The sequence below is a fragment of the Megalops cyprinoides genome, chromosome 25 (assembly GCF_013368585.1).
Source record: "Megalops cyprinoides isolate fMegCyp1 chromosome 25, fMegCyp1.pri, whole genome shotgun sequence".
NCBI lineage: Eukaryota > Metazoa > Chordata > Actinopteri > Elopiformes > Megalopidae > Megalops > Megalops cyprinoides.
The window spans coordinates 12,603,284-12,621,732 of record NC_050607.1 but is presented as its reverse complement, the minus strand read 5'-3'; the positions used below and the strand labels follow the sequence as shown (position 1 = coordinate 12,621,732).

At 40.6% G+C, this 18,449-nt stretch overlaps 1 protein-coding gene across 1 annotated transcript in view; it reads left to right on the top strand.

The window, feature by feature from the left end:
• tmem178b (transmembrane protein 178B) overlaps positions 1–18,449 on the top strand; it is a 62,503-nt gene that overhangs the window by 28,506 nt on the left and 15,548 nt on the right. Inside the window, exon 3 of the mRNA XM_036520192.1 lies at positions 1,380–1,493. Within this exon, the coding sequence (XP_036376085.1) occupies positions 1,380–1,493 (114 nt within the window). The remainder of the gene's footprint in view (positions 1–1,379; positions 1,494–18,449) is intronic.

The following is an 18,449-nucleotide window of genomic DNA, read 5'->3' as shown; positions in this document are numbered from 1 at the left end:
AGGAGTCAGCGTGTCTTGGTACATACCCCTCCTCAGCTGACAAGCTGTATGACAGCGGGACTACCCCCTTCCCTGGAATTTGTTTTTGTTTATGAATACTCTACATTCAAATTGATTAGGTTTCTACAAGGATAGGCTTGCACTGAGAAATTGTACACCGTAGTTGTCCCACTTGGGATTTCCACCCCGGTCCTCCATTGGTAAATCCAAACCCCTAATCCCCACTCCGCACTGCAGTCCGTTACACCAAATGCATGACAACCCCTGGAGGCGGAATGGAGTTTGTGATGTTTTAATTTGCCAGCTCTGGGGTAGATTGCACTACATGAATAATTACCCTGACGGTGGGCGTTCCCTTGCGGCCTGCGGCCACTGGACAGTCTAGTGTATTTCACTGTTGATAGGGTTATCACAGCTCTCTGTTCACACAGTGAAGAGTGTCTCAGGATCCAATGTAGTTTTCACTTTTCCCCTGGCTGACATAATAGGAAATGACACACAGTAATAGCATTAAAGGTGAGTGTTACATTTTTTTTAATAGAAAAGACCTTGGAAATCCATGCATCCAAGTACAGTGACAGACAATGCGGCTCGGGGAAGATTAATACAACACACAGCATGAGAAACGGGATGAGTCCTCGACTTTTGTTCCTGGAAAAATTTGATCATCGCCCTTCAAGTAAATCTCAAGGGCTCAGAGGTGTTACCTCGTGGGACCTTAGTTGCTAAGCAGCAGTAAAGGCAGAGTAAAAGATTGCATGAAGCATCTAGCAGGCGGATCTTATCTAACCTTTAGTAATGTAATCACGGATTTGTGCTGGGAGCTTGGAGCAATCTTAGGCACAGAACAACTGGATTTACTCATGGCTCCAGCGTGGTTGAGGGTGCCATGACGATGATGTGGAGGGGGCCATGGTGCACCTTCTAACAGGTTTAAACAGGCTATTTCATTGCTACGGTTCTTTTCGATTTGTGCAGGGAGCCCATTGTTTGGGACAGAGGCCCCACATTTCATGGAGCATTCCCCTTGTAGGAAAATAATGTAAACCATATTGCGTACAGGCAAACACCCTGTGTAGGTTATTTGCTGTGTCGGCACATGAGAAGTAGGTCACAATTTTTGGTAAATTTTTTGACTGGACATACGAAAAGCCAGTTTCCTCAGGTTCATTCACAATTACTTAAAATAACAAGAACTTTACCTTCAGAATTCAAAATATGGAAATATGTGTTTAAAAATCAGTTTTTTATTTTTAGTGGAGTCCCACAGTGTTCCCCAGTGTACCCCCATTCCCTTTTATGTCCCATAGATTTGAATGTTTTGAAATCACAACATAGAACATGATTAATAAATGTCTGCATATTCTTTCTGTCTACAGGTGCCATCACAAGATGCTCCTTCATCAAGTACCATTACTCCTCGGCCACAATACCGAAGAACCTCTCCTACAACATCACAAAGACCATTCAACAGGATGAGTGGCACTCTCTGCGTGAGTGAGACACAGAACTCAGATGTTGCATTACAGTTCCAGATGCTAGAGAACGAAAAGTCTTGCGAAAAGACTTCCTCAAAGTTTGATTATAAAAAAGGGAATTACATGGAGGAACAGGTACAGCATAGATAAATGGTCCAGACCACTAGCTAGCTAACTACCTGGTCCAGACCACTGGCCTGACCAGTATGGACCGCAAAATGTTACCTCTGCTTTAGCACTAATGTTTGGGATATGCCAATGATGTTCCCCAACACTGACTGAAATGGCTCAGTGGCCAAGACCTAGAGGTTATTTTCCGCATAACTGGCATTGGAGGGGTAACTGGCATTGCAAGCAGTGTGCAAAAAAGTATGCAAGCTGACCAGCCATGCTGGATTGGAAAAATCTTTTTTTTCTAGGGAGGAAGTTGCTTTGATTTAATCCATGTTTCTCTAACATCAGACCTGCTCCAATCAGGAGCTTCATCCTGGAGAGGAATTTGAAATAAGCATCAGCGTACAATGCTGTGTCCGGTCTAATAACTTCATACCAACAACAAGAATATCCGCCTGTTATGATTTATTCCAGTCTAGTCCATCTTCCAAGAAAAAGCCCAGGTTTGAAGTGCAGAGAAAGGGGAGTCTGGGAGTGTAGGCAGTCAGCAAGCCGTATGCCGGATGGCCTGAAACTGTCAGCGATTCGTGAGTCAGTGAACCGGAGAAATGCGCTCTGTCAGGTGACAGGGAAAGTGCACTTTTTAACCCAAACCTTTCGGGAGGCCTCGCTCCAAGATTGGGTTACGTAAGAGGCTACAGCATAAATGGACGTTTGTAAAAAGCTCAGCACAGTCAAGTGCTGCTGATGAAAAATGAATGCTTTGCACAGCATCCACAACATTTTAAGGGGGTTTTGATTTTTTTGTTGAGTGAGAAAGTTGCAGGTTTAAATAAATACACGTGGGTGGGCTTGCTTATTGCATTGCATCCTCTGACCGGTTTTCCACTAACGAATGTCACTGGCTTGAAAAGCACACTGGCTGAGACGTTCAGCTTGAAAGAAAGCCAGTTTCCAAATGCTATCTCAGCCACTTGAATGAACACACTACATATTAAGTATCTAGTAAGTAGCTAAACAATAAACAAGTCCTTAAAATAGTGTGACCATTTTAGCAACAGATTCTATCAGTGTATTAATTATATTTGAAAATGCATCACACAAATGCCACTTAATTTTACATATTTACACTACATACGGTACATTTTCACAAGTTTACGATTTAATGATAGTTTGGATATTTATATTATATTAACATATAACGTGCAATCTGCTTGTGTTGCATGTATTTATTTGAGCATTTGTGTGTTGGTGTGAATCGGTTTTCTAAATGATCATATAAAATGACACATTGGAAGGATGTTTCCTGTTTTCCACTTTGCTGGCAGGGAAATTAGATCAGAGAGGCCAGTAAAGCAAATGCATGATATGACTGAGTGTGGAGGGTCAGTCACTATGACATCCATCTATCTGAATTGTGAAGCATGCATCATATCAGGCCTGCTGGCATGAGTCCCACAGTACGTCTGAAAAGACCAGCTGCCACCACCAATATTCTATCACATGGGCAAACAAAACAAAATAAAACAAGTAATATATGTAAAAAATAAATATTCATGATAAATTTACTTTTTAATGAACAAACTAAGCATCGTACTTGGAGATAGACGGCATTATTGTTTCCACTTTCTCAAATCAATAAATTTAATTTCTAATTAAACAAATCAATATAAAAGCCCAGGGCTCAGATTAAACTGACCAACCTACTAATACCGATTTGTGCGCCAGAACCCCTCAGGGGAGTGAAAGCCTCTGACAAGCAAAAGAGTCACCAGTGCTAGGTGTATAATCTGTGATTAGCAACATTAGGTCAACGTTTTGATTATGTCTCGGCCTTAACCTTCTGAGCATGTGACAGTGGTGACGTACCTTTGTATATGTGTCCCACAGTGCTACTGTTATATTCCAATTAAGCTGAAACTTCAGTATAGGTCTGACTTTTCTCACTTCCACGAAAATGACTCAGGGTTGAGAAATACCTTTGCTCTTTGTTACTTAAAAACCTTATACCTACAACAGAAGTTGTCCACTTATTATAGATATTCTGTGTCTGCAGTAAGCTGTTAAATATGAGTTTTGTAAGGTTTCTGGCATGCACAATCTGCCAACAGGCTGCACAAAGTACTGAAAACAAAGGCTGCCAATAATTCTGACACTTAATTTTTAATTATTAAATTATTTATAATGATTATTTATTTCTAATTTGAGAAATTAGCAATTTTGGTTAATTCCACCAAATCATTGATAAAGTAAATTATATTTCACACATTAGACAATTATAGTGTAGCTCCGTGCTGGTATTATTTATTTTACACAGCCTTTTTTGCTCATCTTTAAAGTTGCCAATAATTTCGGAGGTAACTGTGAGGAAGCAATTTCCTTCTGATTTTATTCGGTGTCACTGACTGATGCCATGGTCGTACAGTATGCAACCTATATCATGTTCTGATTGTTATGAACTGAGGGGGAAATTCACAGCATCACACATATATGAGATAGCATTTCCCATGAAATAAACACCATGCAGGGGAAGAGACACAGAGAAGAGTACTGATCTGCAGGGTATATATGCGGTGACAGAAGAGGATATAGTGCAGATATGCATTTTATGTTCTGTTGTTTTTTAGGAAAAGGAAACACTTATGTTTACTGTATCTATTTGCATAATGTTTTTTTTTTAATCTACATCAATCAATATTCTATTTTCAAAATGCATACAACCAGGACAGCTTCTTTGGTTGGATGGTTTTGGTGCACCAGCAGTGAAAAACTACCATCCATCACTGCTTCAGGGAACACGAGACGAACATGAAACTCATTCGGTTTTTGTCCATCAACAACCGGAGAGTAGTTATGGCAGAAAAACTGAGAGAAGAAAATACATTTTCCATTGTGCTGAAACATCAAAGCATAAGATGTCAGCACACAATACATTAAAGTCCTCTCCCACTTGATAACCTGTTTATTTTTATGTGGAGGTATTTTGCAACTATAGCTGAAATAATTCCTTGTTTAGGGATTCTGTAACATCAAAAGGAAAACCACAAGATGAACAAACACCAGACAATGACCTCAAAAGAACTGTACACCTAAATCATTTTAGAACTGATAGGTTGTTCTGTGTGTTGCATCCCACACACTGTGTACCCAGTCTCGTTGATGTTTGTGACTGTAGTTGTGTAATTGTACAAGAGCCTACCAGAAAATACTGGTCTCATAACCAATTCACAGCTATACAGAGGTCTAGCATCTGAAAATTCATGTCTTTGAAAAGGTGGATTTTACACCTCCACCTTCCATTCAAGTAGGAGGCCAGTTGCACCTAATGAGCTTGTTTGCAACCCACCATAATGCCACCAAAGAAAAATAAGTCAAGGGGATTTTTTGGAGGCCAGAGTGTTTCAGTAGTGGTATATTCCTGGATACCAGATCCTCCAAGTAATTTATAAGCAATGCAGCCTTCTTTTTCTCTATATATACATATGTTTATGTACATACACACAACCAGATGAAATAAATGGTCAGATTAATTTTTCTGATGCCTGAGCCCAGCCAATAACTGATTTCCACATTCTGGTGCACTCCAAAAGATTTATTCCATCTCTTTCCTTTTTTGTTTCTAACTTGTGACTTTTTAATTGAATTTGCAGAATGTCACAAGCCATCAGAGCCTGACATTTGCTAAACCAACACAAGCTATAAAAACAAGTCAGGGAGCCGAGATGGAGGCAATGATACAGAAATCTTTCCAGTGGGTAATGCAGCATTTGACACTCCTAATCATGATATTCCCTTGGAACCGCTTGGGGACGCACGCCTCGCCGCCTCACACCTTCAATGTCATGTTTCAAGTCTTACAGCAAGGATCACAGCAATAATTATAGGCCCTGACATTTGAGTGACAATTCCTCTGAGTCTTCTCCTTTCAGTGGTGCATTTTTTCCTTCTCAGAAAAGGCAGAAAGGTCAGTAAAAATCAAAGAAAACAAGATTGCGAGTGCAACCTCACAACCATAGACCCTCCGGTTATCAGTTATTCAGTTTTGTTTTAATTGATGATAGATCCATGGCTCCATGTCGGACGTATGAGAAGGTATTCATGTCTCTCCTCCACTGATCATCTCCATTAAGGAGCAGACAGGGAAGAAATGGGGGAGAGAGAGAGGGATCAGTTAGGTGAGGCGAACTGGGGCCTGGGGGCCTTTCTTCAGGATAGATGTTACCCAGTGGTACTTGATACCACTGAGTAGGCTAACGAAGACACCAAGCTCGTTAATATTGCACAAGTGACCTTGCTAGATACATTTGGCAAGGTTAGAGCTGGTTTAAAAGTAAAAAATGAGGTCTAGAACAGGTCAGACAGTGCACGTTTGAATACATACACTGACTAAAATGGAGAAGCTGAGATTTCCTATGGTGTATACTGACAACACAGTATTATTTTTGGTAAAAATTTTGTTAAATTCAGGAAAATCCAGTTTGACATCAATAGCCAGCACATTTTTCATCTGCTTACAGAAGCCATGTTCCATGCTGCAGGCTTATTGACAACATCCTCCTCAAAGCCTGTAACAGGAGAAAGAGTAGTAGACCTTGCGAGAATTAAAGCCCCCTTGTTGTAAATGATTGATGGAAAATACAATTAAGAGTAATTAACAGGAAAACAATACATAGGTATCTGGCTCGGATCGATGTTGCTCATTATGCATATGCATTCCCAGCATTTAAGATGAGCCACAATCGGGTCGATCTGCCGTGGGAGGGATATAATTCATCAGCAGAGCATGCTTCCAATACTTGGAAGCTAGTGAAGCACAAGTACATGGCCAAGGGCAGAGGAAGGCTTTGATCTCCAGTCTGAGATGAAACGATCGTCAGGCCCTCAGTTCTGACCAAATGCCCACGACACACTCGATTGGATCACAGCTGTGATATCCGTTCCGCAATCTTGGAATTTCTCCATGCTGCAGACAGCATAAAATTGCTTGTGTGTGGTTGGGTAGGTTGTAAACCCCATATTGATTTCTCCAGATCACTGAATGAATTTGCATTTAAGCAATGTGCTCATGGTGCATTTCTTTCCTGACACAGTTTCAACCGGCTGTTCCTTCTTTTCTCACTGTCTTCAGCCTTTCTTCTGTATATTTCTGTCACCTAACTCTCCACCCCTACAGGCTGTGGGATTTATGTCCTTGAATGACAGCGCTTATATAATTCCCAAAACCAGACCAGATACATTGATTCTATCTCATTTTCTGCAAATAAATAGTTGAATTAATGGATTAGGCTCTGTCTTCTCCTTGTCAAGGAGGGCTTTAAAGAACTGATTGCATGCTAATTGCATTACCTTGTTTCCGGTGCAGAAAAGATCAGTGTTAATAGCCGGCATTAAAAATGAAGGTGCATAAGAGAGACCCTTATCCAATAATAAAGGTTAGTTAGTCTTAACTCAGACATGATGAAGCTTGCGCAGGCAAGGGCATGTTAAGCTTATTTTGTGGAAGAGACAAAATGCTGGTAGATCATTCATTCATCTGTGTCCATATTTGTCAGACAGTTTATTTTTAATTGCAAAATTACAAATTAGAAGATGATGAGCTTCTCTATAATAGACAGTGGTCCTTAGGAATCCTTCTGGGTTTACTTCTTGGTCCTCTCTGATTCAATTGCCTATGGTGTCTTTACTGGGTCAGGCTATTGGTCATGATTCCCTTTTGTACCCCAGAACATTTGTTCATTATATTAAGTCAGGGATACAACATAATTGCCTTTGCCTAAAACATGACAAGAATGAGGTCATGTTGTATGCCTCACTGTTTAAGCTGTTCTGTGTTTTATAGCGTAGCGGTTTTAAGGCCGGAGGCTTTGTTTTTATTGACCTGGGTGACATTTAACACACATCAATTGACACGGACTAATTAAGACAAAGTTTCTGCAATTCACTAACTTTACACAGTTGAGTTTTCTATATCCATCTGTGGTTCAGAATCAGTATATACCTTTGTCCATAGGCTCCTCTCATCTTTCCTTACATTGGCATAGCACATCTGTATGGATCTATGGGTGCTTCAGTGAGACTCACAGGGTACAGGGTTAAAGTTAATTGTACAGTCTAAAGACCAGTGCCATTTGCAACTTATGTGGTATTCCTTATAATTTCTGAGGTATGACTGGTAAGCAGAGGAAAAAAATGCAGTAAATATTTAGGCCACCATGAAAAATCCAATAGTGAGCCGAGCAGCTATTAATATTCATGAAAATCCTGGCTTTAAAAACTGTAGACAGACTGATGCCTTAAATTTCTTATCAGCTCAAGCTGCCTGACAGCAGGCTTGTGATCTGTGCGGGGAGGGATTTTTTAATGTGCTGCACATCAGGTTCATTCCCTTCGGCCGCAACGGTGCCCTTGCCAAGCACCTCCAGGGGAGAAGGGCAGACAGCGCCTCTTCCTTTCGGCCCATCCGAGAGGAGGGGAACCTTGGCACCTGCTGAGAGAGAGACTGGCAGATTTGGCCTGTGCAATCGCCGTTCTCCAAGAAAGGTGGCTAAGGCTCCGTGTGATCGTGACTGCTTCTGTCGAGACTGTGACTCGCTCGTCTGTGACCAGGGTGCTCCGAGTTCGCGTTGCTGTTCAGTGGCAGTCAGTTAATCACAGCCATGTTATCAGTTTGCCCAAAGTTATGCACAGAAGGCAATTATGCTGCAATGGGTGGTCAAGCACCCTGCACGCGTAGCAGCTGCCACTCAAAACTTGTGTTTGCTTATATATTTCTCTCAAGCAATCCTTTCATTGAGTTTTTGGCAGGATAACTCCTGACAAAGTATTTCTTGGTACAAGCTATCATGAGATAGCATGAGAAATTTGAGTGGAATTTCTTGATCTGTTTGGGCTCAAGAAGTCCCTCTGGTTAATGCCTTTTTACTCTGTAAAAAAACTGGACATCCTGCAAGCCAGTATAATTATTAATATAAGACAGACTTGTAAATGTAGAGCTTACTGTTATAAAATCATGGGTTGGCAGAGGCATGAGTGATGTTGATGAAGACACAAACAGCAATCAGGACTAAGACACACAAAATAACTTCATAAAAGTGGTGTTTTCATGTAAAATATGTCCATGAGAAAGCGTGCAAAATGACAGTCTATGAAATACCATTTTCAGGGTACGATAAACAGAACATTTACAACTACCTGTCCAGCCCTCAACAAAATCTTATGTCTCTTTCCTGAGCACATACAGTATTGTTCACTCTCTAGTCTCAGATTGGACCCACTGACCAAAACACTGATCTCCTGGTCACATAAAATTGGTTGCACACTGTGAAGAGAAAATGGAGAAAACAGTGTTATTCTGGACAGGACTGGTTCTTAGAGCCTGTTTGGATTCCACAGCCTGGGATTCACCCTAACACTGACTTGCTGGAGCAAGTGGCTGTAATTTCTTTTTCTGTCAACAAAGTTATGCTGAACAAATACATTTTGTAATTTTCCTGAAAAACAAACTATGCACATGGAAAGGCTTCAAGTTACTACCAGTATGTAAAATATCACGCTCTCATGTTATTCACTTTGTGTAAAATGCTTGGAACACTGAGGAGGTGATGCAGATGCATGTGTGGTGAGGTTCAGCAGCATGAATGACCATGTGAAAGTCCACTACAGAAGAAGACATCACCCCTATGGAGTCAGACCAATTAGTCCTGTTAGTTCCCATCACTAGGGACCTTGGTATTTAGATTACATTTAGCATTTCCTATGTCTTTGCACAGAATATGGCAGCCTTGTGTAGGAGTGTTTATGGTTTTGAGCTCCACTGTAAGAGCAAATCCAAGGTGGGACATTGTTGTTGAACCCCTGAGCAAGGTCTCTTGCCTGTTATTTTTTCTCAGACATTGAAGAATGATCAATATTTGACCTTGCTGTTATCACTGCATATTGTGCATGTATGCACATTTATCATTCTGCACTTTACAGTTGTGAGTATGCCTGGTTAGTCAACCAACCAAACTGCCTTTCCTTATCAAAGGCTTTTTACATAACATTTTTAGATAATTTCATATACTACCAGCCACAATTACCAAAGTGCAGCATGTTAAATTCAATTATTGTGGTCAAGTGTTTATCTTAAATATTTATGAAGTACCCTTTTAAAATTAAGCTCTATTAATGAATTTTGTTGAATACAAACAAAAGCACTGCCCCAGTTATGCGGAATGAGGACACATGATATAGCCTACAGACAATATTTTCATAATTACTGCTGTATTGCCTGTTTGTAAATTCAACCAACCACTCTTTGATAATATGCAACACTGGAAGGTCCAGCAAAACCATACATGAAGTTCACAATACATTCTTTAAAAATTGTATTTTTATTAATGTTAAAATATTAAAAATTAATGTTTCTGGAATGTTGATAATAATGGAAAACATGAGAGGTACAACTGCATAGAATGCACATGATATCTTACCAATACAGTGAACATAATCTGCTCGTTAATTCATGAAATGCTGCTCCATATTTTTCCATATGAATAATCCTATTGACTATCAGAGCTGCTGCTGCCAGCTGCCAAAAATAGCATTTTCCTGTCCTTTTGCATTTGTCCAGAATATGTGAAAATACATCCTACTGCGGTTCTTTCTCCAGCAGTAATGCCTCTGACTCACAGTGGCCAATACATTAAATTCGTAACACAGATCTGTGAAAGGATTCTGCTTAAAACCCAAACATGCTCATTCTGTGTGAGTGAATTTCAGTCTGTTGCACTGTTTTGGTAAGTGGTGGGTCGCATCTTGTATTTATGAGGGCTGCTTTTATATTAGTAGTACTCTCTAAGAGCAGTGACGTGCCAACTGTGGTATCCATGAAACAGCATGAATCCTTAACCATTCACCACTTAATTATTAACCATAGATATCAAATCAATTTTACATACATTGAAAGAAACTTGATAGAACATTTTCATCACGTCTTTTGACAACGTATTGCCTGTTTTGCAACATCTTGGAATGAGCAAACAAATCATAGATTTTTAATATGCAAGTTTATTTATTTATCAATATTGTATGTCAAGATTAATAAAATGTATGTTAAGGGTATGAGAATCATTCAATCATTGTACAACTGCCAATTCACAACCAATATGCAGCATGACGTAATAAGTTATGCTGGAATCTGTGTCTTTCGGCCAAGATACTATGGGCTGGGAAAAATTTTCTAGATGCTAATGTCAGTACAATTTTTAATGGAGATGTTTAATTTACACGGTATGAAAAAAATCAAAAAACAATTTTTTATTCATTCCATTTATCATTTTTTACCAACAAAATCCAACAAAGCTTCCAAGCGGCTTGTGCCGTATGTTCCAGTCACTATTGCTCCTTCATATGCTTGTCCCCTGAGGGTGTAATTTATCATTTTCAATGGCTCTGTGAGTTTGCATAGGGGTTAAAGAAAACCGCTGATAAAACAGATGGCCCTAAAAAGGTCTTTTAAATCTATGTCTAGGCAAGGGCACAGAGCCCTTAATGTATTCTGTGGTGGGATTCTGTAGGCATCCAGAGGTGGGGATAGGCAGTTGTGTGGTGTAGTGGTAAGAAGCAGGGCTCATGACCCAAAGGTTGCCAGTTTGATTCCTTGGTGAGGCACTATCCTTGTACTCTTTGGCAACCCATATTACCTCAGTAAATATCCAGCTTTATACAAGAATAACATGTAAAAAGAAATGTAAACTATCTAGGTCACTTTGGATAAGCATGCCTGCTAATCAAATTTAATGTAATGATTTTTGGACTCACCAGGATCTCTGCAATTTGGAATGTCAATTCTAGGTGATGTATATCAGGTACACCCTTAACACAGGGTTAATGCCCCTGCTTGTTTGTGAGGACGTCAGACAAATGTAATAATATCCCTCAGAAAAGGCAGGTCTTTGATTTAGGTCAGGCTGAGCACAGCCAAACCACCTCAATCACCACAGTACTCGGGACTTGGAGCCTTGCCAAGTTGGCTCAGTGTTCCTGACATCACATTACTGTAAAGGGTGGGTGAGTGGATGTATTATGATGTTGCTTCTGCAATTCCATCATGCAGCTTTGTGGAGTAGTGTTTTGGATCCTAGACTCATGGGCTGGGGTTTTGGGTTAGAACTTCGAATTGCTCCAAGTGAAAAACAGTCCAGCGGTACAAACTGGTAAGCTGTAAAATGTCTGTTGATAGTGTAAATCACTCCAGATAAAAACATCAGCTAAGAAGATTAACGACTCTCAAAACTCCTTCAGCAATTCATTCTGGAACTTAGCATGTACCCTTGTAAAGCTTTGTTATTCAAGGATTCAAGATCAGCAGTCAAACAAATCTGAAGTTAAAGGAGAATTCCAGTGAGAAACTGTATGTTCTGGACTTAATATTAACTTTTTATATTTATGTTTGAGACCAAAGCATATTATGCTCCAGAGCAGAGGACCAAATTTACCAGAAAACTATATATGTTGTACAACTTAAAATAAAAAGTCAGTCGGTGCTTACAGCATATGCCTTGGATTTACTGACCAATCATAAGAAATTCACAATTTTCAAACAGTTTGAGAATTAGTGTCAACATACATCTTAGCCTGGATGCATATTTAATTATTCATGTGCATGTGTATTGAAGCAATGAACATAGTAAATAGGGAAATTTGTAAATGGGGTCATTCCTTATTTATATACATCAAAGAAACTTAACAATCACCAATCTGAGACCAGTGGTGAAACCATTAGCCAACACATTGGCATTGGAAGGGACCTGATTGCATTGGATGGGACCTGAATGAATTGGTGCTTCTTTTCTGTTGCCATGGAAAGAATGAAAGGATAAGAGGATCTCTATGAATAAAAGGTGTTTGTGGTCATAGGCAGAACCTTGCCTATCTGAAGCGCTGATCTTGTGAGTGCTGGGAGCTAACTTGTCTCCTCATACATTGTGGTGATTAATAACAGCATTGGCTTTCCATGGTTGCTTCTCATTATTCTCCACTCATCAAGTCCCTCACTGCGTGGAATGTTCATGTGCTGTATTGATCTATTACAAAGGTAAAGCTTTGACACAGAGCGAAACAGCAGGGTTGTTGCTCCCCATTCAGGAGACCACATTCTCCAAATGGCAGCCAAATGAACCCCTTTTTTTCATTTCACTGCAATATCTCTTTTATGGGTTGAACTCACACTTGACAGCAAAATGAATACAGTTCCCCCTTCCAATCCATTCTGAACTGAGCATGTTTAAACTTCTGAGATCACCAATTTGTGTGGCTCTACAATGCTCAGCCTTTCATGAAGCCAGCTGGCGATCTGGATAATCACACTACGGGACCACTGTTCCCTCTCACTCGATTATCCGAAAGTAATTTACGGGATTAAAAGGGTAGAAATGGTAGCGTCTATTTTGACCTACCGTCTTATAAAATTTCACACCAGAATACTTTGTCTTGTTGTCCGTGTCTGATTTTCTTGAACTCGATTCACAATATCTCAGTGGGGATACTTTGTGAAGTTGCCCTACATCCAAGAGGATATTGCTGCAATCGACAGGGGGGAATCAGAAGTGGTGCAAAACAGCAAACTGCAGGGGCACATTTCAGAAATCAGGGCTGGATCTGTAAGGCTGAGATAGTGCTTAACCCTTCAGGGCTAAATGAAGCACCCGGATGAACATGTACAGCATCTCCACTTGAAATTGGGTTTGTTCCCAGAGTTTTGCATGGTTCAAACCCCAGATCCAATGCTGCTGTTTCATGTTTAGTCACAACTGAATGATAGAAAACTGAATTGCTTCCCGCTGTATAACTAATAAATAAAATGCAAGTGTTGCAAGTGGCCATGATACATGGCATATAATGCAAGGCATCTGAACATTACATAAGTGCAGTCCAGGGTCTATACTATAGATTTACATTCATGAATGAATGAAAAAAATTTAAGTATATCCAACTTGCTAATATTAAGTCCTAATTTGGTGTTACAGGAGGTAATCAATACACTTAAGTCTGCATTGTAAATATAACACCCCAATTAGGAGTTATAATTTCCTACACTGAATCTTTGCTGTTGAAGCTTTCCCTCCTTACAGTACCCAGGTCTGGCTCCATAATGCTTAATAGCAAAGAGAAGTGCAGGGAAAATCTTTCAGAAAGGGACCGTCTTTTTCATTGCATTTTATCCTAAACCCCCCTTGAACCCTTTATTTTCTAGCTGTCCTAGTGGCACTGTAGACTGCCCTATATAAAAGTGTTTACGAAGCAAATAAATAATCAAGATCACTGAGAACGAAAACAAGGTTTGTTTGCTGAACTTGTCGTTCAGTAGCCCCACTCAGAGACATTACATCACTTTGGAAGAAACAAAGCAGGGGTAAAAAAGACAAGAAATGAGTAAAGATTCCAGATGGTCTACTGCATACATGACAATAGATCCATTTGGAGAGGAACATCTGCACTGCTCCACACCAGAATCACTTTCCCAAATGATCAGGCAAGCGGTGCAGACAGTGTGACACCCTAATATAAAGTCTGGATCTGCAGTCAGAGTACTGGGGGGGGGGGGGGGGGGTGTAGAAGTTCCCTCTCAAAACCATACTCAGGATTATTCAATGTACATTGTCTGGCTTCTGTTTGATTCGATGCTGATATTTCCAGTTCACCCTGACATGTCTCAACATGGCTTAATCCTCTTGGTGTTCAATTGTTCTCAAGCTGTCTTTCTAACAGCATGAAACAAAGCAGGCTAGAAAGAGCTGTGGGCTAAGGACCCCTGTGTGAGAGGGAAATCTGTGCCATATCATGGATCATCATGTTAGCCCACTGAGTCTGAGGCAGACGCACAGGATCAAATATATTGTTCATATATTTTTGTTGAAAAAATAAATATTAATTCTTTGGCCACTGAAGTGGCCATGAACCAGTCTGTGGATTAGGGATTATATCCACATTATTAAAGCCATAGCGACCAGAAGCTGAGCTTCCAGAAGCTCTGCAGGGGACATGAGATCAAATTCAAAATCCAATGATGTACAGTAGCAGATAAAGCAAGTGTGGTTACAGTTATACATTTCTGCTGACTGTGGTAATACTAACAACAATTAGTGAGAGGCTGTACAGAAACTGGATTCATCATACCCTGGAATCTTTGTGGAAAAGAAAACTGATGTAGCTGCAGTAATGGTATCCAAGCCTGTATATATCTACCATAATCTACTAGTAAAGCTCTTACCTACAGACCACAACCCACTACCGTGTTAAATATGATCACTGGGTTTTTGCACTGGACTCTACTCTATGTTGCCATTCACTCTTTTTTACAGGGGTCAAACAGGTCTTCCTTCCATAGATAATGCCATCTTGCCCGACTGCACTGAAAAAGTGGCCTTGGCCATTTCCTTCAGGCACCTTGATTACAAACTGTGCAATTCCATTAAAGCTCTTCCTGTGTAAGAACAGACTAGCACATAATAAAGGAATGATGGCCAGAAATCTGGCCACATACAGTGCAGAGTCATGAAAAATAGAAAAAAATCATTGTAGAGGGGCTTGGCATATAGGCCTTTCTCCTAAATTCCTTGGGTGTAAATCCTGGCTTGCTGTTCCTATCCAAAGCCGAGTTTCATAACCAACTGGCAAGCACGTCCGTAGCCGCTTCCTTATCAGCTCTGCACATGCCAGAATGTTCCAACCGTCCGGAGGAATGTCTGAAACCAAGGTCACTGCCTTCCACATCACAGAGGCAGGGGTTGCAGAGACGCCTCCTGGTTTGGACACTGATGCAGTCACGTCGCTGAAAGATTAAAAGCTTTTTGTCTGCAGGGCGCCTCAGGAGTGTAAATGCGTGGCCCTACCTTTGCTTTTCTCTGTCAGACTCACTCTTGAATGTATTTAATGTTTGTTTTCCATGCTGCAAGACACTGGCAAACAGTCCACAGCAGTCTCATCATTCAAGTAAACTGTGAGCACCACTACACTGGGAGTTAGCCTTAAATGTATATTTTGTTCCTGCACTTTTATTTTTGTCTGCCAAAATAAAATATCTGGGGCCACTCAAATCAATGTACAACTAAACCTAAATTATCCTTAAAATGCTTTTCTATAAAAACCTTCAGACCTTTCTCAATAAAACAGCAAGTGTCGTTGATGGTGCTAACGACATCATGCAAATCACTGATGGTACTTATGGTACAAAGGATTTTAAATGTTGCTAAAATGAGCTGCCAACATTAAGGAACCCCTAGTCTTGAACATGCACAGGCCTAATAAATAAAATTCCTTTGAGAAAACAATTTCCTGTGGCCAAATTCAGCATGTTCTAATTAGCAATACTCATGGCATTAAAACCTTTTTCAGTTTCTGTTCATGGAAGGGAAATAACCACAGTCCAGCTATGGAGAACTGAAGTTAATTATACACCTTTGTCCCTGGAGTATTAACCTGCAGTATTACCCATGGGAAACTGTAGAGCATCAGATGTTCCCCAGAGACCGCTCTGGTCCCTGAAGGCACTGCCCTCACACTTAATGGTTTAGGGTGGAACAAGGAATTCATAAAGAGGCAAGTCCTGTATCTGTCAAGGATTTTGAGGCGCGCAGGTAAAGCTCTCCAGCAAATCAGCTGTGTTTCTGACATGTGATGAGACATAAAGAGGACTCGGGACCTGACGGAGATCATCCGCTGGCATTTTTATGCCACCTGTAGCCAGAAGAGGTGACAGGTGTCAGGCTGAGCTGAAGATTGCGTGTTTAGCCGGTCAGACAGGGGAGCGGTATTGCACCCCTGTTGGCTACAGCTGGCAACTCTTTCAGGAGACAACAGTCTGAGGAGAGGAGCCGGCACGGCCGCAAGAATGGGTGAAACACATGAGCCGCAAGCTCTTCAAAGCAAGGGACCTGGCTTTTCGGTTCTGTTCCTTGGCCAAATGGCCATGCAGGTATAGCTAAAAACATTGATCAGCAAAACACATTTTGTGAGAGCCAGCTGCTTTTGATGTAAAAAAAAAAAAAAAAAATCCTGAAAATTCTTGCGTTTGAAAACCGTATGCATTTTTTGCATAAACATTGGAATAAGCACTGTCAAGATGTTTTAGTGTATATTAATGCTCATGGTTTATTTACTGCGAGCCATTTAAATTTACAAATTTAAACTGAGACAAGTGACAGACAAAGGGCAGAGCGGTGTCACTGCGGAATAGGATCAATGTCTCAGCTCTTCACTTTACCATCTGTGGTGGATAAAACTGTCATATAAACATGACTAAGCTCTCTGAGCCACAATAAAATGCAACTATCAGGTATCTGTCAAACGAAGCAACATGTTTTTTTTTTTTTGGGGGGGGGGGGGGGGGGGGGCAGAATGAGGCCTTAAGAGAACTGAATTGGAAAGACAGAGCCAAATGCAGACCTTCTAGGGGAAAAAGTACTTGCATTTCACGTAAACCCACATTCCAGTAGCTTAAGAGAACTCAAAGCGAGAGTCAAGCAACTTGACAGGGTTGCCAACTTAGCACTTTTGTCTCTGGATTTAGAGAATGTTAAGCCCTGTTTTTCTAAAAGCAGCTAGTGTCAAATGTAAGGCATTTCAATATCAGCTTGAAGACCACATATGGGTATTTTAACCAAAATAGTGCAGATGGTTGATTCCACACCACATCTGTGCCATTCATTATGGACTTTGGACTGCTTGCAAATACAAATGTCATTGTATACTAAGGACTCCCCTCTACTCTGACTCTGATTAGCTAAAAGACTGACAGACACAGATGAATGTTTATACAATATGTAATGATGCAACCATCACATGTATGTGGTGACCTCATGATACATGCTACATGGCATAAATCTACCACTGTCAATCTGTAAATCAAGGTCATTCAAGTGAGATCCAGCGAAAGCTAACAACACTGTACCTTGCTTACCTTTTATGCTATGAATTACACCACAATGCACCACTATGTCAAAAAAGGAATGGAAACATCTCACACAAATCATAGTGACAGAGTCATTCATGTATTTTTTTCCAAAATGTAAGAGCTTATTATTCTCTGAGTGCATCTGCAAAGGCTTAAAGCAGGAGCGGGGTGCTGGGGAGTGTAGGGGTGCGAACAGCGTGACATAGCCTCGGAGTTTAATGACAAGCCAAGTGACAAACCTGCTTCTGCATTGCCGCCAGGCAGGCGTGTACCCAGCACCTCTAATCCTTAAGCAGATTCAGAGCCCACAAAGAGCCAATAACGTTCTTAGGATTAATTAGTCAGCAGCGTAATTATGCCATTTCTGCAGCGTAAACTTATCAGCAAGCTGAATGGCGCGGTTTTGATTAGCTCAACCTATGAACTGTGGAAGGCGACGTCTATCTAAAATCCAGGGCGTTAAGTTATGGCAAAGCCAAAGGGATTCGCTCTTCAGTGCTTGGCCCTGTAATCTCCCTCATGAAACTTTAGACATAATTACTTTTTCTTAAACAGTCCTCTGCCAGCTTGGTCCCATTAGTTCTGGTTCCCTGTAATCACGTAATATGGGAAAATCCACAGGATTGCGGGCCCTTTTGCAGCTTGCATGAGTGCAGGATGCAGCTATTCTTGGGTGGGTACAGGTGGATTAATGGACCTAAAAATTGGTTTTAAAAAAATGAGTACATTGTGTCTGGTAGGATTATTCAAGTGGAATTCTCTTTTGAATTGAGCATTCTGTTGCTTATTAAATTCAGTGTTCCTGTTGCCTGTTAAAGCTGTGAAGATGTTAGTTTTCGGAAGAATGGACAACCCCAGTCTTCAAGGCTCTGTCTTCTTAAGGATTTTTTTGATGTTGTTCAATCGTTCAGTGACCTTGAACA